Raw genomic sequence first — 26,709 nt, 5'->3', positions numbered from 1 at the left:
CTTCAGTAACAATAAGTAATGTTTAAGCATTAGCGTTGTTGATGTGTGTTGATGCCTTGGCCAGCATAACTGCTGGGCTTTTTGCATCACTACATGACACCTTGACACTGTTAGCATTGCCACCATGCATTAAGCCTACTTCACCATCTTCTGACCTCACTTTAGCTAGGGTGACCATATTTTCATTTGGGTAAACCAGGACATGTGGTAAAAGGGGGGGGGGGGGGGGCGGGGGGTTGGTAGGGCGGTTGAGCATTGTGTGTGTTCTCTTACTGTGAGACTGCACCGGAAGGCTGGGAGTCACGCAGTCTACTGCTCTCTGGTCCAATGAAGGTAATTTAAAAACCAGGACATTTTGTCACTTTTTCAAAAAAAAAACCAGGACGGCCAGAACAGGACGTGAAATACGGACATGTCCCGGGAAATACGGACGTTTGTTCACCCTACTTTAGCATCACTATGGTACAAACATTATAAAAGCATTTGGCGTAATGGGCGCGCGTTTTGACATCCTTGTATGCTCGTGTGGTTCCATGTTCTAAATTATGCATATTCTTTGATCACACATTTCACCAGTTGTCAGTTCAGGTTGACATTGAAGTTGATTCCACCTCTGAGCCACAGAGATATGGGCGCGACAGAGTGCTTTCTGCCAATCAGAACACTTCATTTTCACCCAGATACCTCACTCTGCCTTGGCTCGCCCTGTCTAGCTTCGCACTTTAGTTAGAGACCTTATTAATGATGAGAATGATGAGTCTGTGCTTGTGGCTGCTCACACTGCTGCACTGTTTTATCGTGTTTCTGGTTAGCAAGGATGCTAATCCAACAAGCTACTTATCGAGCCATCCGCTAATTTTCCTCTAAAATTTCAACAAACTGTGCTGAAGACTCTTAGGTACTCTGTCTCTCTCTCGCGGACACACACACACACACAAAAACAGTGCTAATCGGGGTTAGGGGCAGGCTACAGGTCGAAAATACTCCCTTCTGAACGGGGAAAAAGCAAGCGTGGTTAGCAGGAAATGCTAATGCTACTCCACCAGTGCCAGCCGGGGTTTGAAGCAGGCTACAGGCCGATAATATTCACCTCTGAACTGGAAGATAGTGAGCACAGTTAGTGAAAAATGCTAAAACCACTCCAGCAGTGCTAGCCGGGGTTAGGAGCAGGCTACAGGACAATAATACTCACCTCTAATCGGGGAAATAGCGGTTAGCGGCTAATGCTAATGCTACTCCAGCCCCGGTCCTGAAAAACTAAACTGAAGCTCCTGAACAACACTGCAATTTGGTGCAGTGGCTTTACTGCTCCTTACAACCTGACTGGTAAAATTAATACATTAGAATTTTGGGAAAATTAAAGAGCTTATGCCTTTATTCAACTACATCTTTACTTAGATGGCCATTTTAAAAATGAAAAATAAGTCTTATTGACACAACTCAATTGTGCAAATTGTGTCAAAGGACAAGTGTATGTTCTCAGGTCTATCATAGCAGAGATGGTTTCGTGCTATAGCAATTAAAAGGACCCCTCTCCACCCACATTAGAATGACTTCACTCTTTCACTTGTCTTTATTCATGGATCACTGCCCCTCTATTACAGTTTTGGAGGCATGCCATCTCTGTGTGTTCATGCTGTGAGCAACGCATGAAGATCTTAGTATGTGTTTATCAAAGTAGAGAATGGGATCCAAGCTAATAACTGTGATTGATCCGTCTGGGAAGGCAAAGCACGTTCTGAGTTGTCTCTCGCGTCACACAAATCTCTGTTAACTTTAACCCGCTGTGTGAAAAATATGTTTCTCTAAAAATTATGGTATTGATCTTTTTTCTTTCTTTTTCTTAGAACTTTATCCAACTGGGTTTACGAGCTTGACAAGTGGGCGCCATCGATTGTAAAAATTGCCTACAAGGTGAGCGCTGGTTTTGTGTTTCTGTGGCTGACAGAAAATATTAGTTAAATAACAGTTAGAGAGCAACAGACAAATAACCGTGGCCTGCGTGTGGGTTTGTTTTTGTAAAAGGGCACGCCGTCCATGAGGAGGTCCTTGGTGCCACAGCTTCGCAGTGGAAAGTTCAATGTGCTCATCACCACCTACGAGTACATCATCAAAGACAAGCAGATTCTTGCCAAGGTAAGGACTGTCTGGCTCAGAGCACTCTGTGAAAATAAACAAAAATACCACAAAAAAATCACCAAGACTCCTCTGACTAGCTTCCGTTTGATAAAGAACCTTGCCGTCTCCATCTATTATGCCGTTTCTCTCAGATCCGCTGGAAGTACATGATTGTCGACGAAGGTCATCGCATGAAGAATCACCACTGCAAGCTGACTCAGGTGTTAAACACCCATTATGTGGCCCCACGCAGGCTGCTGCTCACAGGAACCCCGCTGCAGAACAAGCTTCCAGAGCTCTGGGCTCTGCTCAACTTCCTGCTGCCAACCATCTTCAAAAGCTGCAGTACCTTTGAGCAGTGGTTCAATGCTCCTTTTGCGATGACTGGAGAAAGGGTAAGACAATCCTATAGCCTGGAAAAAGTTCTCAAATATACCAGCACTATGGACTTAACAAACCAGTGTATTGTGAGAGAAGGTTGTGTGAGTGTACGTAGGAGGATAGAAAACGCTCAGAAGATGAGCTGAAGTTCAGGGCATATTCAGCTTTGAACTAGAAGGCCTAGGTACATGCTGGAGATGGAGTGCAGATTTTGGGTGCAGAAACTTTATTACAAGGCTTGCACTGAAAAGTAGGGAAGGGAGAAGGAAGAGCTTTAGGAAAACTTTAAAACACCCGTCTGGCACATAGAAGTGGTAGCCACTATGCTATACCAACAAAAGCATTATTTAAGGTTTCAGCCAGTGTTCATTTTGACAGATGATTTAGTTTTAGTCTCAGTCTCTTGACTTAAATGTATATAAGGTTTAGTCAGTCGATGAAAACTAAAAATATTTAATTCTAGTATAAGCTAATTAAAATTCTAAAATATTTAGCTTAATTTAGGGTTTAACTCTTTTAATTGTCTTTATTATTTTGCGAAGACCAGCAATCTCTTTGTGTGTAGCTACAAATATTATATTATAAATATACATAATATTTATACAATATTATGTACTTAAGGGAGAACTCAGGTGTAAAACTGATTTTGGTGTAGTAAAACATGATAAAGAGTACTAAACTTTGTTAAACAGCCCACCTCCGCTCCTCCCCAGCTTTCCAAGATCCAGTAATTTTGTGCTTTTCGCCCAGCATTCTTTACAACAGCCGCTTCGGGGCATCCACTTGCCCCTGATAAATCGCTTTTTACAATGTTTTCGAGGCTCAGAGTAGCACCACCCCCCCACATTGGTTGAACCCAGAGAGCTCTGGCATTTAAAACAAGGCATTAATAACTTTAAAAGTGTAAACAATTAATTAACATTAGACATATATACATAGACGCCGCATAGCCTGCCTCCTGGAGCATTTATTTACACAGAGGAAGGTGTTTAATACACCTATATTAATCACAACACTACCAATTTTTGCCTGATTTTTACACGGTTTGGTTTGTTACAAACAGCAGAGATATAGTGATGATTACAAATATTACAAATATGAGCTTTCATGCTGAAATGCTTTATATTTTACTCTTTAACAAAGACAGACATATGCTCATATAAATATAACATTAACAGTTTATCTAAATTAGAAGAAAATGGAAAAAAAAATTATAAAAAGGCACAAATTACGAGATCTTTCACCTGTTTTAATGATTGTCCATTAAAAAATAGCCATACAAGTTGGTTTGTGAACTGCAGGGGAAACACAAGAATAGGGTTGAAAAAAAATTAATCACTTCTATTTATCACTTATTATTATCATTATTTGTTTATTATTACTTATATTTTAAAAAGTATTTAACATGTATTATCAACTGTAACTGTAAAATGGGAAGATCTAAATGATTTATACGTTCTTATTGTATCCTACAGGTTGATCTGAATGAAGAAGAGACCATCCTGATCATCCGCCGTCTTCATAAGGTGCTCCGCCCCTTCCTGCTGCGCAGACTGAAGAAAGAGGTGGAGTCTCAGCTGCCTGAGAAGGTGATGTATAACTAAATCTGATTATTTTCATTTAATACTGAGTGTGTTTTAATCATTTCACTAGAAAGTAGAACTACCATTTGGAAGATTTATATATTAATCTCTTTATATATTATCCGCAGGTGGAGTATGTGATCAAGTGTGACATGTCTGCAATCCAGAAGGTTCTCTACAGGCACATGCAGGGGAAAGGAATCCTGCTTACAGATGGCTCAGAAAAAGACAAGAAGGTAAAAACAAGAAAGTTAAAACAGAAATGCTTTACAATGTTTGCACTTTTGAGCATATACAGGTTTGAAAAAATTAAGAGACCACTTCAGTTTATGATTCAGTTTCTCTGATTTTGCTATTTATAGGTATATGAATTTTTTTTATTCTATAAACTACAGACATTTCCCCCAAATTCCAAATAAATATATTGTCATTTAGAGCATTAGTTTGCAGAAAATGAGAAATGGCTGAAAGATGCAGGGCTTTCAGACCTCAAAGAATGCAATGAAAACAAGTTCATATTCATAAAGTTTTAAGAGTTCAGAAATGTATATTTGGTGGAATAATCCTGGTTTTTAATCACAGTTTTCATGCATCTTGGCATGTTCTCCTCCACGAGTCTTACACACTGCTTTTGGATAACTTTATGCCACTCCTGGTGCAAAAATTCAATCAGTTGATGGCTTGTGATCATCCATCTTCCTCTTGATTATATTCTAGAGGTTTTTATTTGAGTAAAATCAAAGAAACTCTCTTATTTTTTTTCAGAGCTGTAGCTTATTGTTCTTTTATCTTTCTACCAGGGTAAAGGTGGAGCGAAGACACTGATGAACACCATCATGCAGTTGAAGAAGATCTGCAACCACCCGTATATGTTCCAGCACATTGAGGTGAGGCAATAAAAATAAAACCCCTCAAAAAGTGGCATTTTCCTATCATGCTGGAATGTCAGATGCCTTCAAATGTCTCACTCTTGTGAGTGAATGTAGACACACACTGTTTTTCTTTTTTTTTTTCTATCCAGGAGTCGTTTGCTGAACACTTAGGCTTTCCGAATGGCATCATAAGCGGGTGAGCAATCCTCAAATTAAAGCAATCCTTTCGTTAAAAAAGCCATAAGGGATTAGTTATAGCCTGATTCATATGTGGGTCACAGAAACCTTCACCTGACTCTCCCTCGGACACACTCTGAGGGTGTGCTGTAATGACTGTGTGAAATCTTTTCTACTCTTTTCTCACTCAGTTCTGACCTGTACCGGGCTTCAGGAAAGTTTGAACTGCTGGACCGAATCCTGCCGAAATTGCACACCACCAACCACAGAGTCCTGCTGTTTTGCCAGATGACCACCTTAATGACAATTATGGAGGATTACTTTGCTTACCGGAACTTCCTCTACCTTCGACTAGATGGTGAGCGTGGTTTTTACGTTTAGTGTAGAATCAGTATTAGTGTGTCTTATATAGTATATGTCAAACCGATACCGATCTTGGGCGGTGCTAAAAGCCATATTAATGCAGCACAAAAGCCAAGCTTGGTACAGATTGGTACAGATATTCCTAATTACAGCTAACTCTAAGTAAGCACTGTAAATCTAAGCTGACTGTAAATCAGAGACTGTAAAAATGATGGTTGCCGTTTCGACGTTCCCATTCATTCAGTGGAAATGAAGCCATAATCTTCCGTCATTTGGCGATCCTGAAACCCGAGTCTGCCCAGTAGAGACCAGAGGAGGGAGAAAGACTGTGGAGAGACAGCCTACTCATTTAAATAACCCCGCTTGTTATTGGTCCCACCCCGGCTAGGTGTAACCCAGCCCTTTTACAATAACCACACCTTTTTAAAAAGAGTAACGTTTTAAAATAACGTTTTAAAAAACTAATTCTGTGGGGATAAAACATAATTACAATATAAGCAGAGGTTATACTAGCTGTTACATTTAAATAAAGGAGGTAGAATTACAGTATATTGGAAAAAAAAGTGATTGAAACCTATGGGGATGGGTGGGGTTACACAGCTTTCTGCAACCGAACCACAGGGGGCGCCCGACCTGTGGGGGCTTCACTTTTGAGAGACGATGCTCTGTTCAGCTGTATTATGTAAATAAACCGAAGCAATTTCCTAAACAAAATAAATGGTTTTTAAGAGAGTTATGTGTTTAAATAGTCGAATTTGCATAATTATGTTTTTGTTTACTTAGAAGCAAATACCACAAGAACCAGTATCCCAACATCGGCCTCCTCACTGCCTGTTTTCCAGAGTCAGCTTACTGCTTACAATAGCCTATATTTACTGTAAAAAAATAAAAATAAATATATATATATATATATATATATATATATATATATATATATATATATATAAACTTATTGTTTTAATAATAACAATAACAACAAGACCAAGCTCAGCTCCAGCTTAGACAGTCTGTAATTGCCTGTACAGAACTGCGATGTGGACCTTAAAGTGGAAAACACTAAAAATGGCTGTTTATCCAGCACCAAAAAACAGTCTGAATGTGATTCCTTTAGCTTACTGACTGCAGTTTCTGATGCTGCTGTACTTCTGCAGTGTTTGGTGTCAGGTGTGGTTAGCAAGCTCTGCTATTCACTGATTGGGCTGAAAGATGTGACATGAGCTGTGCAGAGCAGAATTATCTAGTGGGATTCAAATCTTTATTTTCTTTCCACTATGTGTCGCATCAGTGCTAGACATCGTGGTTCCATCTCTAGTAAATAGCATAGGGGTGGTAATAATTGCCAATGCGAACAGACAAAAAGTTTCTTATTCACTGCTTTTCAGAGAATATCAATAATATCTGTGATCATTTCATAACAGAACTTTGTTTGACTGCTTTTATCGCCTCTTCAATATTTAAATGTCCAAAATTATGTTTATTGTTCTGCCCATCTCCAACAGGAACAACCAAATCTGAAGACCGTGCCGCACTTCTGAAGACGTTCAATGAAGAGGGCTCGCCGTATTTCATCTTCCTGCTGAGCACCAGGGCAGGCGGCCTGGGCCTCAACCTGCAGGCCGCTGACACCGTTGTCATCTTTGACAGCGACTGGAACCCCCACCAGGTCTGTCCCTGACAACCTCAGCGATTAGAGAGAATTAGAGAGTGTACTCTGTGGCAGAGCTGATGAGTGGCATGTTTAGCCAAGTGCTGGAGGCGGTGTAACCTGACTCATTTTAGAGTGGAGCTCCCATGAGCTACGTTGGAGAGTTGTGGGAGTTTTGGGTGAAAGTTCGGTGAAAGAGTGTTGAATTGCAATGATATTTGGAAGAAAGATAAAGGTTAGTGGGAACAATGTATTAAGATTAAAATTTAGACTGATATGGTCAATATTTATTGAGATACACATACTGAAGTAGTGTTTAATGCAGTGGTTGGTGTGGTGCCGTGGATAACACCACGCATCAGCGCCAGTGAGCTACCATGTGGGAGAATGGGGTTCAATTCCAGGTCTGGGTGACTATGCTGGACTACATCAGTAAGAGTCCTTGGGCAAGACTCCAAACACTACATTGAACCTTTCTCTGTAATAGGAATAACCTTGTAAGTCATCAGGATAGCTAAATGGTCAGCTAAATTCTGTATATTTAATGTAATGTAAAGGTAATGCATGTGTAACAAAACATGCCAGACGTCTTGAAGGGTTGTAGGCGTTCCCAATGGTGTCCTGCATTAATCTATCACATGCAACTTAAATATTATCACACAGTTCCTGAAGAATTTGTAGTAGAAGTGTTGTGGTAGTGTTGATAGTGCTAGTGCATGCAGATGGCCATGGAATAGTATCTGTGTCTTTTAAATACCTATGTTATTAGGGCGTGGCCTGCAGTCTTGTTGGAATAGAGCACAGAGTGTGCATTCAGAAAAAGTTCCATCAAGCTGCCGGCGCTCAGAGGGAGCACAACTGGCCCTGCTCCCCCCGGGTGGGTAAATGGCGCTCTGTCCCCACATCACTCCTAGGATGATGTCCACAGCACAGGGCATCTGTGAGCTGATGTATCAGAACCGAGTCGCTGCGCTTTCCTCCGAGTGCACTGTAATGCTACTCGACAATGCTGCATCAGCAGCGGTGGCTGACTTCACATGTATCTGAGGCATCACTAGTGATAGGGGGAATTAAAAATTTAAGATTTGTTTTCAAGACATAATTAACATAACATTGAGCTTCACGTCTTCAAGACAAAAATGAGGCTTGTCAATTAAGACGAATCTCTTCCATTCTGAGTCATTCCATTACAGCCTGGCATGACTACCCCTAAGTTTCATTCCTGTTGTTTGATTCTTTCTGGATGCACCTATGTTTGAGTGTAATAAACTTTTAATTCACACATGAGTTTTGCACATGATTTTATCGTTGGGTTTCAGTTTAGTCATCCTCAGTTAGACTTTCTTCAGACTATTCATGTTTATGAGATATTATTCCAATAATGTTGTTTTCATTCTGAGTTATTTAGTTTCCCCCTCCAGGATGCTGCTTATTAGCCTTGGCTCCAATGATTTATGCAATTTATTTGACTTTTCTGAGAAATTCAACAATACATAATAGCCAGAAAATCTTTTTCCACATTGATTTATGTAAAATGCACCGAAAGCACATTGTATCATTTGAATCAGGCACCAATTTAATCTGTCTGCCTTCAGGACTTGCAGGCTCAGGATCGTGCCCACCGTATCGGCCAACAGAACGAGGTGCGCGTTCTGCGTCTCTGCACTGTCAACAGTGTGGAGGAGAAGATCCTGGCTGCTGCCAAATACAAGCTCAACGTGGACCAGAAGGTCATTCAGGCCGGCATGTTCGACCAGAAGTCTTCGAGCCATGAGCGAAGAGCCTTTCTCCAGGCCATTCTAGAGCATGAAGAACAGAACATGGTAAGTCTGGACAAAAGAGCTAGTTTGGCCTGTTTGTCCGCTGTGGACAGTAATGTAGAATCTCTTTTGACATTTGAAATTGACATGGAGTGAAGTATGAAACTGTCTTGAGGGGACTGTGTGTTCTTCTCAGTCACAGTCAGTGCTTTTAGGGCACAGGTCCGTTGCCAGTACATTTCAGTTTTGCTGAACATTCTTCTCATACTACTTTTTTGATTGACTAAAATATTCAACTTTTGAGCATATCTGGCACACTTGCTAAAGCTAAATTAGCAAACGGGTAACAAAGCAAGCAAAAAAAAGATTCTTCGAATATTTTTTTAGAAGACATTAGTTATCTGACAAATTATAGAACCATTTGAAAGCTTATATTATTCTCTGCCTGTTAAATGCAAAAAAAGCATTTTTTTGATGTTTCATTCAAAGATTCCTACTTTGTTCGATATCTAACTCTTTATTTGAATGTAGAAAAAAAGTAATGGTTTGAAGGATTACGCAAAAGCACCACAGCTCTTTTTTAATAACCTGACTATGTGAGGACTATTCACTTTATTGTCCGTAACAGCAAATGTGAGAATTATCTTTGTTTACTTAAGTTAATATAGTTAATGTAGATAACAACCACAGACAAATTCTGATAATAATCATACAAAATGAGTATACTCAGTTAGAGGGTGTCACAAAAATTGGAATAAGAACAGAATTTAACTTGAACAAAAGTTTTATTAACTCAACACAGAAAGACCAGGTTACTGTGGGTTGAAGGTGCGAAATCTAAGACCATGGGCCCTTTTTTCCCCTCATCTATAGGTGAGCCGTTAACCATGCACTGAGTAGCTTGATTTAGGGCATGTGTCAGTATGTCTCTGCTATCATAACGAGGGGAAAAAAGTACACCTTGCACGATTCAAAATATGCAAAAGGCATGTACTAATCATTTGAATTAATCATGGAGGTGTTTTGGGCATAATTTATAAAATAATTCAATCAGTATGTTGCCTCTTGCCTCACATTCTCTTTACAAGGCAAGTGTGCTCTGACTTTGTTGAATTGGTATTTTAATGGCGCAGCATTTTCTGCACTTCTCAGCAGAGGAAACTGGCCTATGGTTTCAAACTGTGAAGGTGCACGAGTTGGTCATTTTATGACCAGCTATTCTGTTTATTGTTGATGTAAAAGTTGGCTTTGTGCACTGCTGCGCAACTTTGTGTGTGTGTGTAATAAGCGGGGTTGCCAAGATAGCAATGAACGTATGATGGTTGACTGTTGTCAGAGTTTAAATCAGTCAGTGGCGCATCTGTGTTTTCTGTTGCCAAGATAGCAGTATGTCAGACATTTACCTGAACACACCTCACTTCAAGAACCAGCACCTCCATCAGTAAAGACATATTCCTAAGCGTCTTTGCTATTTAAATGACGCAGGCACAATGTGTGAAAATGTTAACAGCGTGTTGACAGGGTGCAAGATAGTGATGAGCATCGCGAAGCACCTTGTACAAGTATAAGATTGGGCCACATATGCCTGTACTTACCATTTTGTAAAGGGTAAACCAACACCAGAATATCCTAACACAGAGAAATGACTCCCTAAAATTAAGCTTCCTGAAATGTGTTGGTTGCTTGTGTGGCTCTTAGGCTAAATATTTTTTTATATTTAAGTCATTTTGGAGCATTTCTATTGGTCCTTTCATCATGTAATCTTGCCACAATGTAAAGGACAACTTCAGGATTCATGTTAAGTTAAAAAGGCAACAACATAAAAAATGAAGACAAGGATTTTGCATGATAAATGATGACTTTTAAAGCCATAATGGTGGAGTGTGATTTGTATTGCAGTAACTACAGCATGCCTAGTGTAACAGAGCAAAGCATTTGACCAGCAGAGTGTGCTCTTTAAACATTTGACACAGTTCTGTACAGTACAGTACCTCCATCTTTATCGTTTAGCAAAGAACATTACATCCCAATGTGGCACAGGTGCCTCATAAATGCTTTGGAACATTTGAGAACACAAGTATGCTGTGAATTTAATTATCTTGTCACAGCAGTTTGCACAACAAATTGCAGCCCATCCTGTCTCTTTCAATATTTGTCTATAAACAAGCTGAATTCAGCTGTGAGAAAAAGGACCGTTTTCTGATCAATTCGGGCGAGATGAGGCAGGATGAGAAAACCTGCAGTTTCATTCAGAACAAACTGACAACTGTGAAATGGTGCCTACATTTTGGTTTGTGTCCATCAATTAATGTTGCTATTAATTACCAACAGTTTGTGTTTGCAGTAATTTGAGTCGTCTAGTCAGTAGGGTAGTCTTTTTTCCAAAAACAGCACTAACACAAAATTAAGTGCTTAGAAACAAAAAAGAATTGCCTTGCCCTTATTTAGTTTGTTGTTGCATATTTGTCACAGGGAATGCATTTGAATAAAATACTACATTAGACAAACAATCTTTATGTCCAAAGGTGTATGGATGCCACTGTCTGTATGATGACTGCATTATATCACTTATTGCAATCAAACCCTTTGTAAAGAAAGTTGCTCCAACAAAAGCAGGATAAACTCTATTTTATACCTTTAAATTTGGAAGAAACAGTAAATGAGCGGGCGCCCAAAACTTTTGCACAAAAAACATGACATTTCTGACGGATCTATCCATAGGACATTGATTTGGAAAATCAATAGAAAAAGGATTTTGGGGTAGCTTTTTCCAATGTTAGCAGATAATGATTCTCACTGTGGTTTGGGGATTCTCTAAAAACTAAAAGGTTGTTTACGGTACTTTTCAAGACAGCTATATTTCATGTTTAACATTTTTGTGCTGATATCATCTGGAGTTTTTAACAGTTGCATAACATTCTCACAAATGTCTTTATCAATTTCAAATATTTTACAACCACAAAACATCCCCCCACCCTAACACCTAATGCTCACTCTATCAATACAAGCTTTACATGTTTTTTACATTTTTCTAAATGCTAAGAAGTGTAACCACATGTCTTTAAAGTCATCAAGCTTCCCTTTAACTATATAGGTCAGTTTCTTTAATGTCAGGTAGCTGGACATTTGTTTAATCCATTGGATTATCTTGGGTCCCTCAGTGTTCTTCCAGTTCAGTGCAATCACATGTTTAGCCTGTAACAGGCAAAAACTGACAAGCTGTCTCCTTTTTGCAGTCCTTTAAAGCCACCAGAAAAAATGTGCAGCAAACAGAGTTTACAATCCATCAGCATATCACATTCAATTAAACGAGAAATAAATGTAGTAACCTCTTTTCAATAAATCTGAAGCTCTAAACATTGCCGCATACAATGAAGGAAAATACCCTTATCTGCACCACATTTAACACAGTTATCAGGAATATTTGGATTGAAATGGTGAAGTTTTACAGGGGTAATATAGATTCTGAATAACCATTTGTACCGCGACAATCGGAACCTAGTGTTGCCATCAAGCTGCAAAATTGGCCCTGCTCCCTCCGGGTGGGTAGATGGCGCTCTCTCCCCACATCACTCCAAGGGTGATGTCCACAACACAGGGCGTCTGTGAGCTGATGTACCGGAACCGAGTCTCTGTGCTTTCCTCTGAGCGCACTGTGATGCTAGTCGGCAATGCTGCATCATCAGCAGCTCGAAAAGAAGCGGTGGCTGACTTCACATGTATCGGAGGAAGCATGTGTTAGTCTTCGCCCTCCTGGTGTGTTGGGGCATTACTAGTGATAGGGGGAGTCCTATAAGTGGGTTGGGTAATTGGTCGTGTAAATTGGGGAGAAAATGGGAAAAATTAGAAATAAAATTAAATTTAAAAAAAGATGCGTTTGCGCCAGCAGCCATGAGTTCCAATCTTCGCTAGAGATTTCTGTTTTCAGATCAATCACCCATGCTTGTAAATATAAAAACCTGCTTTCTTTTGAGGCTAGAAGTAAAATGTTGTAGCGCAGAGTGGTCCAGCGGTCTAATGCGCTGCCACTATGAGCGGGAGGTCACAGGTTCAAACCCCTGCTCATGCAGCTTTGCCATCAGTTGCCGGTGCTCAGAGGGAGCAAAATTGGCTCTGCTCCCTCCGGGTGGGTAGATGGCACTCTCTCCCCATCACACTTAAGGTGGCGCTGGGCGGCACGAGGCGTCTGTGTGCGGATGAATCGGAACCTAGCCGCTGTGCTTTCCTCCGAGCGCGCTTGCTGCTCATGATTCATCCGCAGCAGCTCGAAAAAAGGGGTGATTGACTTCACACGTGTCGGAGGAGGCGTGTGCTCGTCCGCATCTTCCGAAGGTCACGGGCGTCACCGGTGATGGGGACGCACAAAGGGGTGGGACAATTTGATATCCAAATTGGGAGAAAATGGGGAAAAATTATTTAAAAAAAAATAAAAAAAATAAAATGTTGTAGAATTTAGAAAGCAGGCCTCTACCCTGATGATGATGATGATGATGAATGGCTAATTTCTCTATAGTAGAGAGTGGTGGTTCCACAGTACATTTTAGGAGAGTAGTGAAGTTGCATCACATTCAGTTCAGAATATGTGTAAATACATAAAAAACTATGATTTTAAAATGTGTTTTCATATGATAAAATTCTTCTCTGATAATATTCTAGTTAATAGAGAGTATTTGCTGTGAGAAAATTGTGTGGTGAAACATTTTTACACAGCATTATGGCTGTCAGCAAGGTAGCATATAGATAGAATTGTGTTTAAAAATGTGTATTTAAAAAAAAAGCAAGAATGTAGCGTCCTGACATTTTGTCTTTCTTTTTTGTACATTTTGTTTATTTGCAAAATCAGGAGGAAGATGAAGTCCCAGATGATGAAACACTAAATCAGATGATCGCCCGTAACGAGGATGAGTTTGAGCTTTTCATGGTAAGCACCCTTCGCTCCATTACACTATATACTGTATTTTGATGATCTATAGTTGTTTACGAACAAAATCAGCTTAGAAAACTTTTGTCTTTCATATTATCTTGTAAAACAAGATAAAACGTCTCTCCTCATGTCTCTCCAGCGCATGGATCTGGACCGCCGCCGGGAGGACGCCCGTAACCCCAAGCGCAAGCCTCGTCTGATGGAGGAAGATGAGCTTCCATCCTGGATCATCAAAGACGATGCCGAGGTGGAGCGTCTGACCTGCGAGGAGGAGGAGGAGAAGATGTTTGGCCGTGGATCTCGTCACCGCAGAGATGTGGACTACAGCGACGCGATGACTGAGAAACAGTGGCTGAGGGTGAGTCCCATATTTCATAGAAGAAAATTATTCATTCATTTTACATAGAGGTAATTGAGCTTTTGGTGAACTTCTCATTTACCATTAATATAAAGCGTAGCCTGTGTAGCTCAGTGTAGCATTTGATTTAACTCATAAACTACAGGGGTTGGACAATAAAACTGAAACACCTGTCATTTTAGTGTGGGAGGTTTCATGGCTAAATTGGACCAGCCTGGTGGCTAATCTTCAATAATTGCACATTGCACCAGTAAGAGCAGAGAGTAAAGGTTCAATTAGCAGGGTAAGAGCACAGTTTTGCTCAAAATATCGCAATGCACACAACATTATGGGTGACATACCAGAGTTCAAAAGAGGACAAATTGTTGGTGCACGTCTTGCTGGCGCATCTGTGACCAAAACAGCAAGTCTTTGTAATGTATCAAAAGCCACGGTATCCAGGGTAATGTCAGCATACCACCGAGAAGGACCAACCACATCCAACAGGATTAACTGTGGACACAAGAGGAAGCTGTCTGAAAGGGATGTTCAGGTGCTAACCCGGATTGTATCCAAAAAACATTAAACCACGGCTGCTCAAATCACGGCAGAATTCAGTGTGCACCTTAGCTCTCCTGTTTCCACCAGAACTGCCCGTCACCACAATAAATTATAGTGGTCTAAAAACAGGTGTTTCAGATTCATTGTCCAACCCCTGTAATTGAGCTTTTGTTGAATTTCCCTGGCGACACAAAACTTTACCATTTACCATTCATGTAAAGCGTAGCCTGTGTAGCATTTCATTTAACTCTAAACTAAGTGGAACAAATTCGCTGACTTTTCTCTACCCCAGCTCATGTGGGCTCTAAAACATGGGGAGATAGAGTTTGTTGGGAAAGAAATCAGCAGATTTACTTCGTTCTACGAATGATTTATTGAACTGTATCACACACACACACACTCACACTCCTGCTATCTTTGTTATTTATTTCAAGCAAACTGAAATAGATAGCCAGATCCCAGACAGTCAGTGTTAATTACTTTCTTTCTCTTATTCCACTTGTCTTACCTTTTAATCTGTTTCGGTCTGAGCCGCTCTGCAGTGCCTCTGCACAGCAATGTCAAGGGCAGGCTTGCGGAAAACACCATAAATTAGTCAGGCAACCACAACATTCAGCCTCTCCACAGCCAGTGGAGATCGAGAAATTAGCCCCATGTCAATGCTCCCTGCTCAGAACAGGCAGCCCATCCAGTGCTTTCTCCCAACTCTGAAAATCCACCAACAAATCAGATTACCAACAAACCTGGCCTTAACCTCGTCATACCCTCCACACCTGCGCTTTCCCAACACACAAACACACACACACACACAATGAGATGCAAGCTCACATCCTCATCAGCTCATTCATCGCCTCATTCATACAAAACTGCAGTGACCCATTTCATTTACACTGGCAAAACTAGCTATTTCTCCAAATTATGATGAGGAGCAGCAGACTCCTGAAAGCTTTTCATCACTTCCAGACAAGGAGTCTTACTAACATCACGGCTGCACTGATGCCTCATACTTCTTCTTTCATGCCCCTGTTTGGAAGAAAACAATCATTCCCCCTTGCCACCAAAAAAGCTTACAACATAAGGCAAGTCTCCTTTGTTAAAATACTAAAACAACATAATAATTTCTTTCATTTTTACTTTATTAAACAACTTTTTGTGACATTTGCCACTAGTGCCACTCAAACAAATTGTTTGATCAGTATGTATGCTTTTTTTAAAATACAGCGCTGGATAAGAGACCACTTCATTTTCTGAATGGGATATTCTGATTTTGCTATTTATAGATAAATGTTTGTGTAGAATGAACATTGTAATTTTGTTCTATGAACTACAGACAACATTTCTCCTAAATTAAAAATAAAAAAAGATCAATATTTGGTGGAATAAGCCTGGGTTTTATTCACAGTTTTCATACAGTACATCTTGGCATATTCTCTTCCACCAGTCTTACACACTGCTTTTGGATAACTTTATGTCACTCCTGGTGCAAAAATTAAAGCAGTTCAGCTTGGTTTGATGGCTCCTGATTATCAATCTTCCTCTTGATTATATTTCAGAGTGGACTGTAAGAACAATAGACGAGTCAGAATCTCAAATCAGTTTGTTTATTTTTTGTAAGCAATAATGCAGGGCTTCAGACTAACTTTTTTTTTCACAACCGTCCCAGAATTGGCCCAGAGCTTTTCACCAGTCCCAGACAATGAGCCTAACTATCAACATTGCTGCCTCAATGTTTCTCAAATTTCTTATTTAATGCCCCTGTTTCAAGGAAAAAAACAATCATTCCCCCTTGCCACAAAAAAGCTTACAAAATAAAGCAAGTTTACTTTGTTGAAATATCATAGCAACATAAATATTTATTTCGTTTTATTATCATTAATCTACTTTTAATTACCATTTGCGAGCACTGAAAAAATAGACAAGTCAAAGTTAGTATGTTTGTTGTTTATTAAGCATTAATGCAGGGCTCCAGACTAACTTTTTACAACTGTCCCAGAGCTTTCTGTCAGCCATCACAAAAATGTCAGTTCGAAAAAAATATTTACATATATTTTTCAATGTTCCTAATACAGTGTATTTGTCTGTTGCTATAATGTCATCAGTTGTTTCTCATCTCATGAAGTGTCTCATCTATTTTTTTCACCCTGGCTGGCACATTGATGTCCATCCACACACACTGCATGTATTAAATCCGCAGTTCCGCCATCGACCAGCGAGGAGCACAGTTTTCCTGCTAACCATTGCCACTTTTGGAGCTCCACAGTTGACTGGGACAAGGCACTCACCCAACCACAATTATTTTCTTAGGAAAATCCTCCTTTCCCCCTTTAGTCTCCTTTCATCCTGTCAGGGTGTTTCCACCAATCCAAATGGCTTTTTGTTGATTTGGCAGGACTTTATTAGTAAACAGACACTGTGCTAAATATTAAGAAACACCCAGCCATATTTCAACCATTAAGCTGTCTCCTCAAAAACACTTGTAACTGTATTTATTGCACACTTTTAAACTTTGTATGACCCTGCTTGTCTGTGCCACACAATTGATTGAAAACAATGTTTCAAAGCACTACAATGACTTTGCCACGCTGACTGTGAAAGCAGCTTAAAATTAAACCGTGGTTTGTTTACTATTACACCATGAAAAATAGTCACATTAGTTCTAAATTATTAATTAATTAAACTACTAATTAATTAAACACATCACCCGTCATGCTTTTGTGCTCTACAGAGGAGGCTCTCCACACACTTTGTGAAACACTGCTCTAGATAACTAGGGTCAAGGTGTAGCACAAAGCCCTCAGGTTGTGGAGGAGCAAAATCTTTTTATTATATTTATTTATAGAATTATTTAAACAGGAAGGCAGGAAAAGAGTCCTGTCAATGATTGGCAGCAACACATCTTTCATTAAAACAAAAATTAATTGGTCAAGTACATCAATACATTTTTTACCCACATACAGCATCTGAAAAAATGTTTTAATACTATTCAGGGATACAAGTTCCTGCAGTTTTAAAACTTAAAACTCATCGGGAAAATGTGAAAAATGTGATATGACACTCCACAAATACGTAAACTACAAATACTAAATTGTATATAAAAATAAAATGTCATATTGTTCCATTAATAAAAAATAGTTTTCCTTTGAAACTATCACTAAAACAACTTTAAAAACACTTTAATGGAGTAATTTATGGGTGAAAACAAAAATGTCATACTATTAAAAGACACAGTGACCTTTAGTGTATTTTATTATCCCCAACATTTAAACTAATGCTCCTTTTTTAAATTATGTAAATGATCATGGCTTATACTGCCAGCCCAAACCTTGATTTTTGAGGGTCTGGATTGCAAAAAAAACACAAATTCAAACTTAGGCTATTTAATTAAAACCAAGCTGAGATGTTTACATCAATGTAAAAAAAAAAAATTTTCTTTATCAAATGTATAATTCATTCTTTATTCAAGTGCCCCACATTGGCTTTATCTCTCTTACAAGTATACAGTATATTAGTATTTTAATTGATACCACTAATATAAATATAATTGCATTTTACTTATTATTTACTTATACTTACTTATTTCTTACATTCATTCTTTTATTTACATTTAAATATCTCCACTACTCCAAATATGTCCACTATAAAACTTGCATCTAAAGAAGAACAAGAGTGATTATTCGCAGTTAATCACAGAATATTGTTGTATTACATTTTTGACACTTTTTAATACTATTCATGTAAGCAAAGACCCTTAGATTGATCCATGAGGTATCGTCACCTTTAAATATTGTTCCCCAAACTTACAGCCTGCACACACTCCATTCTACCAAATACGTTCTCAATTCTCAACCACAGAATGGTGCAATAGCACATTTCATTTAGACTGACAGGACTAGGTAATTCCCAAGACATTAATGAGAAGCAGCACTGTTACTGGAAGCTGGTAGCGGGCCTCTAGATAACGAGGGCCAGCCAAGCTGTAACACAAAGCCCTCAAGGTGTGGTGGAACTGTTAGATGGTAAATTTGTACAGCGCTTGGCAGAGGAGCAAAAGAAGTCAGAAGAAAGAGAAAAAAATAAAATTATGTATTAGCCTGAAGTGTTTTTTCAGGGTGTTGACACATGTAATCTGATTTGCTTTAGCTTATGCTGAAGCAATGAAATGCGTCATCTGTGAATTTTACAACAGCGAGAGAGCTTTCCGTATCTTCCGCCGGTACCTACATAACCGTGTCTTCTCATGTTTTTTCTTCTCAGTGATGTGTAGTTTGGAATTGCTACTGTCATTATCTTTGCAAGCCTCTTTGCTGATGAAATAGTTCTTAGTTCCACTCTGAGCTCGAGGGATCAACATGGAGAAAGTTCACACTGAAAGGAAGCCGTTGCTTGCCGTCGTCTTCAAAGACAAACCGTTTTTTTTTTCCGCCGCCGCTGGAAGTCATCATTTAAATCAGCTTTTACATGGGGAATTATGAACAAATGTCTTTACATCGCCATGGCTCAGTAGCTCAACAAATTGCTTTCAATGCTTGAGTGAACTCAGTAAACAGTCGACTGTGTTACCGCAAGATGAAGTCAGTGCGAAATTTCACGACCTCGGGAGACATTGAGGTACAGTATAAATGCTAGATAGCAGTTTAAAGGCCCAGAATCGTTTAAAGATTTCTGCAAAACAGCAGCAGCTCAAAAAGAAGCGGTGTCTGGCTTCACGTGTATTGAATAAAGCATGTGCTAGTCTTCACCCTCCTGGTGTGTTGGGGCATTACTAATGATAGGGGGAGTCCTAATGAGTGGGTGGGGTAATTGGCCATGTAAATTGGGGAAAAACTGGGAAAAATTTGAAATAAAATTATAAAAAAAAAAATTATAATAATAAATAAATAAATAAATAAAGTCACTCTAGGTAAGAGTGTCAACCAAATTCCACAAATGTAAATGTAGCATTCTCTTGGTACTGACTAGACTGAGATCAATCTCTCAGACTGCCAGATGGTGAAGTGTGAATCATCATTCCAGAGAATGTTCTCACTGCTCTGAGTCTGATTACAGTGGGCTTCTCACCCCTCTAGTTAATAAGATGAGCTGTTGCCTTCTGAGTTGTTGTCCTTTTGACATTTCTACTTTACCATATTTTACAGACTATAAGACGCGCCGTATTATAAGGCGCACTATTAATGACCGTCTATTTATTGGCCTATTTTTGTACATAAGGCACACTGGATTAGAAGGTGCATTTCAAGCTACAGTATAGTCAAAGTCAAACAAGCGCTCAATGTTAAGCTAGCCAAACTTTACTGAAACTCCTGTATAACGCTGCACTTCAGCGGAGTGGCTTTACTGCTCCTTACAACCTGACTGGTAAAATTCACACATAAGGCGCACTGGATTATAAGGCGCACTAGCAATTTTTGGGAAAATAATAATAATAATATGCAGATCAAACAGTTCAGCCACAGCATTAAAACCAGCTCTGTATATACATTACACTGGTCGGCCATAACATTTTAATCACCATCTGGTTTAAATATTACTCTAAAAACCTTGATTTTTCAATGAATCATTTGATTAATTAAAAATAAAGTAAACAATAATGAATTATGGATCATTACAGATTTTTTACTTTAAATGTACTAAGTGAGGAAAAGGAAATCCTGTATAGAAAAAAAAGATGCAACAAGATGAAACAAATCGTTTCTTATAAAGCGCATCGCAGAATCGAAATTTGAAACATGAAGTGCCTTAAGATTCCCACCCCAGTTAAATGTAGAGATGTTAATGCGCAAAATATAAATATATATATATATAAATTGTGTTGCTTAGCACCTGAGCTGACTATGCATGATGACATGCTTCTGTTTTTGTGCACAGATATCAGTTATGTTGTGTGGGAATAGGTAAAATGAAGTGACTAGCTTCTACCATACTATAGACAAGATACGAAAATACATTTAGAACAACCACCTTAAATCCAAAACACACACCAGTCAGAAATTTAGCAAAAAATGTCATTGTTGCGGGTGTACACTGTACACTCATCTTTTCAAATGGTGTGCACAAAGCTATCAGTGCTATATCCGCCCTTTTGTATAGGAAATGCAGCATTAAATTAGAGAAGTATGACTTGTAGCACTTTCAGTACAAACTCATTTATTAAATAGTAGTGGTATCTGTCGTCTCTCCCGGCCCATGATAGCCAAAGCCTGGAGAGCCAAAACATGTGCAGCAAGCACGGTAAGTCCCCCATCCCTAACCCCCCCTCCCCCCCCCCCCCAGCCACATAGAGGAAAATGAGCTTGTGTGGATGACTGACATATCCTCTGCCCTTTGCTTACGCCCACTGGTTTTTTGGGCTTCATTAGTAGGATTGTGACCTCTGCGACCTTCACATTGTTACAAGCCTATTGAATACTGATCCACTTTCTATTGTATAAGTGTATGTGATGATGCATATTTTATTAGGGTCCTACAGGGTCCTATAAATGAATTGCGTTTACCTGTTGTCTGATCTTCCAACATCAGCATCAGTGAAGAACCAAGCCTGCACATACCTTGCTGTTAATGTTAATGTACTGTACAACAAGCAGTCGTTAATTACTGCTAGAACATTCTTAGAGGAAATGTGAAAATTCGTTTTACTTCATAAAAGACTGTCCTTCCTATATAATGTGTAAAAATAGATGCAAGATTGACAGTCTTTCCTGCTCCTGCTCTGAAACAAAAACAGAGGAGAAAGGGAGGACATGTCAGATAGATGGCTCTAATTAAGAACACTTCCTCATTATTATGCTCCGCTCAAGTCAAACCAGGTTATAAGAATGATGAGATTTCTAATGGCCCCATATTTGAGCGATATAATCAGACGTGCTCTGTTCTGTAGTTATAGTCACCTCTTGATACAGTGCTGCCAAATTTAATGAGAGATCACTGCCATGACACTCAGATGAGAATTGGCTAGGGCTTTAAATCAAAGGCTCATTGTCATGCATAGGGGTCTGATTAGTGAGACGTAATCATACTGTATTATAGGACTGTCTTTTGTCTGAATGTGCTACATTTATAAAAGGAAAGTGCACGAGAAATTTCATGCACGCTGATGGACTCTGTCAGTCTCAGGTTAAAAAACACCCTTATTCACTTGCTTATGAACTGTGTGCTTTATAATGCAAGAATTAGCATCCTTTTTATCTGAATTCTTAGTCTCAGTATAAGTACACCTGTTCTGTGAAGGTCTCAGTGGTTTATCAGAGAACACTAGTGAACAAACAGCATCATCAAGACCAAGAAACTCATCAGAGATAAAGTTGTGGAACAATTTTAAGCATCGTTGGGTTATAAAAACATATCCCAAGCTATGAGCACGTTTCAATATAACATGCAACAATGGAAAAAAAGAATTCTACAACTGCAAACCTACCAAGACATGGCCATGATCTACCCAAACTGACTAAACAAGCAATAAGAGCACTGATCAGAGAAGCAGTTAAAAGGCCCATGGTCACTTTGGAGGAGCTGCAGAAATCCACAGCTAAGGTGGGAGGATCTGTCTACAGGACAACTATACGTTTTGCACTCCACACATCTAACCTTTATGGAAGAGTGGAAAAAAGAAAACACTGTCAAAAGAAATGCCATTTGCAGTTTGCCACAACCCTTGTGGGGGACACAGCAAATATAAGGATAAAGATGCTGTGACTAAATTTTAATTTTGGAGCCTAAATGCAAAGCACTATGTGTGGCAGAAAAGTAACACTGCTCATCACCCTGAACACACCATCCCCACTGTGAAACATGGTGGTGGCAGCATCATGCTATGGGGATACTTTTCTTCAGAAAGGACAGAAAAAAGGACAGAGCTTTTTTTTTTAATCACGCCTTTCTCCCCAATTTAGCTATGCAGATACCCCCTTTAGATATAGCTGCACTACCCCATAACTAGGGAGGGTGAACACTAGCACATGACTCCTTTGATACATGTGAAGTCAGGCACCACCTCTTTTTTGAACTGCTACAAATGTAGCATTACTCAGTAGTCAGAGGACTCAAAGGAAAAGGATACATTAGCTTGTCAGAGTTGATGGAAAGATGGATGGAGCTAAATACAGGGTAATCCTGGAAGAAAACCTGTTGGAGGCTTGAGACTTGAGACTGGGAAAGAGAGTCACCTTCCAGCAAGACAATGACCCAAAATATACAGCCAGAGCTACAGTGGAATGGTTTAGATCTAAGAATATTCATGTGTTAGAATGGCCCAGTCAAATTTCTGACCTAAAATTTCTGTGGCAAGACATGAACATTGCTGTTCACAGACACTCTCCATCCAACCTGGCTGAACTTGAGCTGTTTTGCAAAGAAGAACGCGCAAAAATAAAAAAAATGCTTAAAGCTGGTAGAGTTATATAAGAGTTGCAGCTGTAACTGCAGTGAAAGGTAGCTATACTAAGTATTGATATAGTGAGACTGAATACTTTTATGCACTTTTACTTTTTAACATTTTTTAAATAATAGTATGTAATAGTATGATTATGAAGTTGTTATTTTAGAGAAAAAAATGAGTCATAATGCTGCTTTAAATCCTTTTGGTTTAATAGTATATTTTTATTGTAGAATATATATTGCTTTTCCCGCTGTGTTTGTAAATCAGTATGGAACCATTTTTCAATATTTTGAACCCAAAGCTGGTTATTCTGTCTAAGCTACTTACGTTTTTGATCCTACAGGCAATTGAAGATGGAAACCTGGAGGAGATGGAGGAGGAGATCCGTCTAAAGAAACGTAAACGGAGGCGGCATGTTGACAAAGGTCCCCGGCGTGAGGAAGGGGAAAAGGCCAAGAAGAAGAGAGGACGCCCCCCAGCCGAGAAGCTCTCCCCCAACCCCCCGAGACTCACCAAGCAGATGGCTGCCATCATCGAGACTGTCATCAACTACAGAGATGGGTAATAAAAAACAGAATGTTTATTTTTGGCCTGTGAGCCACAACTTCATCTGGTTAAAATTTGACGCATCTCAAATCAAGCACTGCAGTTACACCACGGTCCCTACGCTGGCATAAGCGGACAGGATGATTTCATTTTTTTTATTTTATTGGAGGTGATGTAATGTACTAGGAATGCTGATAAACACTCCATGTCATTTTTGCTCCTTCTCCTTGAACGCTGGATGGGCTATGATTCTGTACTGAATGTACTGTGCTTTCCTCACTGGCAGCACTTGTATTTCTCTCCCCCTTAATACTCTCCCGCTGGCCCCATCTTCTCCTCTCCTCTACACCCGCCCCATCGTTTTCCTTTCCAAGAATTCTCTACCTGCTTTCCATGAAGTCACATTCCATCTCTTTCCGAGTGTGGCCTTTTCAGGCAGAGTCTTAATTACCGCTGATTCTTGAAGCTCCGCTTTGTTGCACACACTTTCCACTGTGGAGTCCGAATCCTCTGAGGAGGCTGGCCTGCTTTCAGTCATGTGCACCAAATACACTAGAATGATTTAATAGAGCTATGATTGCTGTGGCCTGTGGAGAATTTCAGACAGAGCTTTGGCTGGTCATCACACTGTGCGACTGAGGAAGTCTGATTCCACTTGCTACGAGGACAGCAGAGGAATTTGGACAGTTTGAGTCCAAACTGTGACTAGTGTGAAGTGTAGCTATTTTAACTGAAGTCTCCAGCAGAATAGCAGGCAGTCAATGTGAGAGAAGAAACACTGTGTGTCCGGTACTTTATAATATTTTTTGGAATTTTAGGGCATTTTCACATTAGTGTTTTTGTCTGGACTCAGGGTGCCAGCTTGATTGATGTACCCTTGAGAGGGGTATCCAGTTTGAAGTGTTAAAAATCTTTACTCCACTTCACCCACAAAACACATTAGTTTTGCACATTCTACAGATAGGGTTAAACAGTGGTTTTAATTGGTTTTCGCAGCCGTGTGTAAACTAGCTGTTAAACAAAGGACTTCTTTTTCTATTTCTCTTTGTTCCTCCCTTTCCTGAACCACACAAGAACTAAAACTAAATCACAACCTCTTTTTGAACCAGTGCTACTGGAGCATAACTAGGCAACCTGTATGCTGGGAGGAAAGCGCTATCTCTCCAGCTTTAAAACATCAGCCAATGGATGCCTGTGCTGCCCAGCATCACCATGAAAATGGAGGGAAAAAAGTGCCACCTACCCACTAAAGCTGGAGAATAAATTGATTTTTAATCATATTGTGATGAATCTTATTATTGTATTAATCATAAGAATAATGAGAATACCATCAGTACTTAAACTGAAAAAAGGGGGTGGTATGGCCTTTTGCGAATTTTGCGATAACATTATTTTTGACGATATGACAAAACGTTTATTCTTTTTCCAAGTTAAAGAATATACTGCTGCAAAAAAAATATTACTGCGTTTTATGTAGTATATTAAAACAGTTTAAAACATTTACTAGAAACAAAAAAATTATTACACCACACTTAAAAAAATGAGTTTCTTTAATTTTACCAAATTGAAAACTTCTGAAATATAATCAAAAGGAAGATGGATGATCACAAGCCATCAAACCAAGCTGAACTGCTTGAATTTTTGCACCAGGAGTGGCATAAAGTTATCCAAAAGCAATGTGTAAGACTGGTGGAGCAGAACATGCCAAGGTGCATGAAATTGTGATGTGTGATTAAAAATCAGCCAAAATTGGTAATTGATTTTTTTTTTTTGCGTTATCGTCCAGCCCTACAACCCAACAAAAGAGTGCATGATGGCAGAACCTCGGATTCAATCTTGCGATCCTCAGACTAAATTGTCTGATGTGTCACTTTGAGTCAGATTTTTACAATTTTTCTACTAAGAGTTATCTTAATCTTTATGCCTCTAAAATCAATATCCATATCATCTCCAGTTAAATATTTAACAATAAGTTTCCTTGTAAAATCTCCTTCATAAATTTTGCATTAGTAGTTTTAGATGAAGAGACATTTTGTAATGGTATAATTTGCAGAAAAGTATGAGGTATTGAATCTCAATACATCTCAGTAATTAATTAGTGTCCTAGTTAAAGTCTTTATTTTTCACCTTCTGAGCCATTTCAGTGGCCTGCATCCATCATGTTCTGTAGTGATAATTTATCAGCGTGACCCATGCTCACCTGTCTGTCAGTTTCCCTGCAGTTTATTTATTGCTGCTGCTTATCAACAACAAGTTAACCTAACCATCTGCTGTACTTTGGAGCAATATCGGAGCGTGACTTATTTAAACTGGAGAAATATTTATGGTAATTGGATGTAATACAGTCTATGTGTACAGTTGGATCAGTGTGGGTGGTGTGACTAATGCAGCAATGCTGCTATTTAAATTCCATCTGTGGTGGATTTTCGATCTGTAGAACTGGTTTAAACCATGCATTAAACTTTGATGGCAAGTTATCATGAGCGCAATCGTGTGCATCCTTCCAAAAAAATCACTCCAGCAGGTCTGTAATTGCACCACTGTGAGTCCTCATTTAATCATGAAATGGGTGATGAATCATCTGGCTGAAGAAATAGAGCTAGGCATGGTGAAAATAACTACTCAGTCTGAAGACATTGTTTGAGATTACGTCCTCTTTTTTTCTTTCTACTTTTCATTTTATTCATATGAACTAAATTACACTCATTGACAGAAAAAAACACACCAAGGAGTTCCTGGAAAGAAATGAAACTTACAATAAATTATTACAATATTAGTAAAGTATGAGTAAAAGGATATGTTTATTCAACATCTAAAAAGTTTGATGTACAAAAGCCACCTTTCAATGCAATTACAGCTGCAAACCTTTTGTTGTATGGAGGTCTGTATGGGGTCTGAGATTTTTGCCTATTCTTCTTTGCAAAATAGCTCAAGCTCTCAAACTCCAGGTTGGATGGAGTGCATCCGGGAACAGCAATTTTCATATCTTGCCAGATGCTCAATGGTACTTAGGTCAGGACTTTGACTGGGGCATTCTAACAAAGGAATCTGCTTTAATGTAAAGTATTCCA

At 39.2% G+C, this 26,709-nt stretch overlaps 1 protein-coding gene across 3 annotated transcripts in view; it reads left to right on the top strand.

The window, feature by feature from the left end:
• Nucleotides 1–26,709, top strand: part of smarca2 (SWI/SNF related, matrix associated, actin dependent regulator of chromatin, subfamily a, member 2) — a 57,098-nt gene that overhangs the window by 20,697 nt on the left and 9,692 nt on the right. For all 3 annotated transcript variants that reach the window (XM_022664907.2, XM_022664906.2, XM_022664908.2), the window contains exons 17-29: nucleotides 1,848–1,914; nucleotides 2,026–2,136; nucleotides 2,271–2,513; nucleotides 3,975–4,088; nucleotides 4,211–4,318; nucleotides 4,883–4,969; nucleotides 5,104–5,150; nucleotides 5,323–5,489; nucleotides 6,994–7,157; nucleotides 8,735–8,962; nucleotides 13,743–13,820; nucleotides 13,963–14,181; nucleotides 23,436–23,653. In XM_022664907.2, coding sequence (XP_022520628.2) covers nucleotides 1,848–1,914; nucleotides 2,026–2,136; nucleotides 2,271–2,513; nucleotides 3,975–4,088; nucleotides 4,211–4,318; nucleotides 4,883–4,969; nucleotides 5,104–5,150; nucleotides 5,323–5,489; nucleotides 6,994–7,157; nucleotides 8,735–8,962; nucleotides 13,743–13,820; nucleotides 13,963–14,181; nucleotides 23,436–23,653 — 1,851 coding nt within the window. The remainder of the gene's footprint in view (nucleotides 1–1,847; nucleotides 1,915–2,025; nucleotides 2,137–2,270; nucleotides 2,514–3,974; nucleotides 4,089–4,210; nucleotides 4,319–4,882; nucleotides 4,970–5,103; nucleotides 5,151–5,322; nucleotides 5,490–6,993; nucleotides 7,158–8,734; nucleotides 8,963–13,742; nucleotides 13,821–13,962; nucleotides 14,182–23,435; nucleotides 23,654–26,709) is intronic.

Source organism: Astyanax mexicanus, chromosome 22, assembly GCF_023375975.1.
Source record: "Astyanax mexicanus isolate ESR-SI-001 chromosome 22, AstMex3_surface, whole genome shotgun sequence".
Lineage (NCBI taxonomy): Eukaryota > Metazoa > Chordata > Actinopteri > Characiformes > Acestrorhamphidae > Astyanax > Astyanax mexicanus.
The sequence above is the reverse complement of the archived record's forward strand: the minus strand, read 5'-3'. Positions and strand labels throughout refer to the sequence as shown.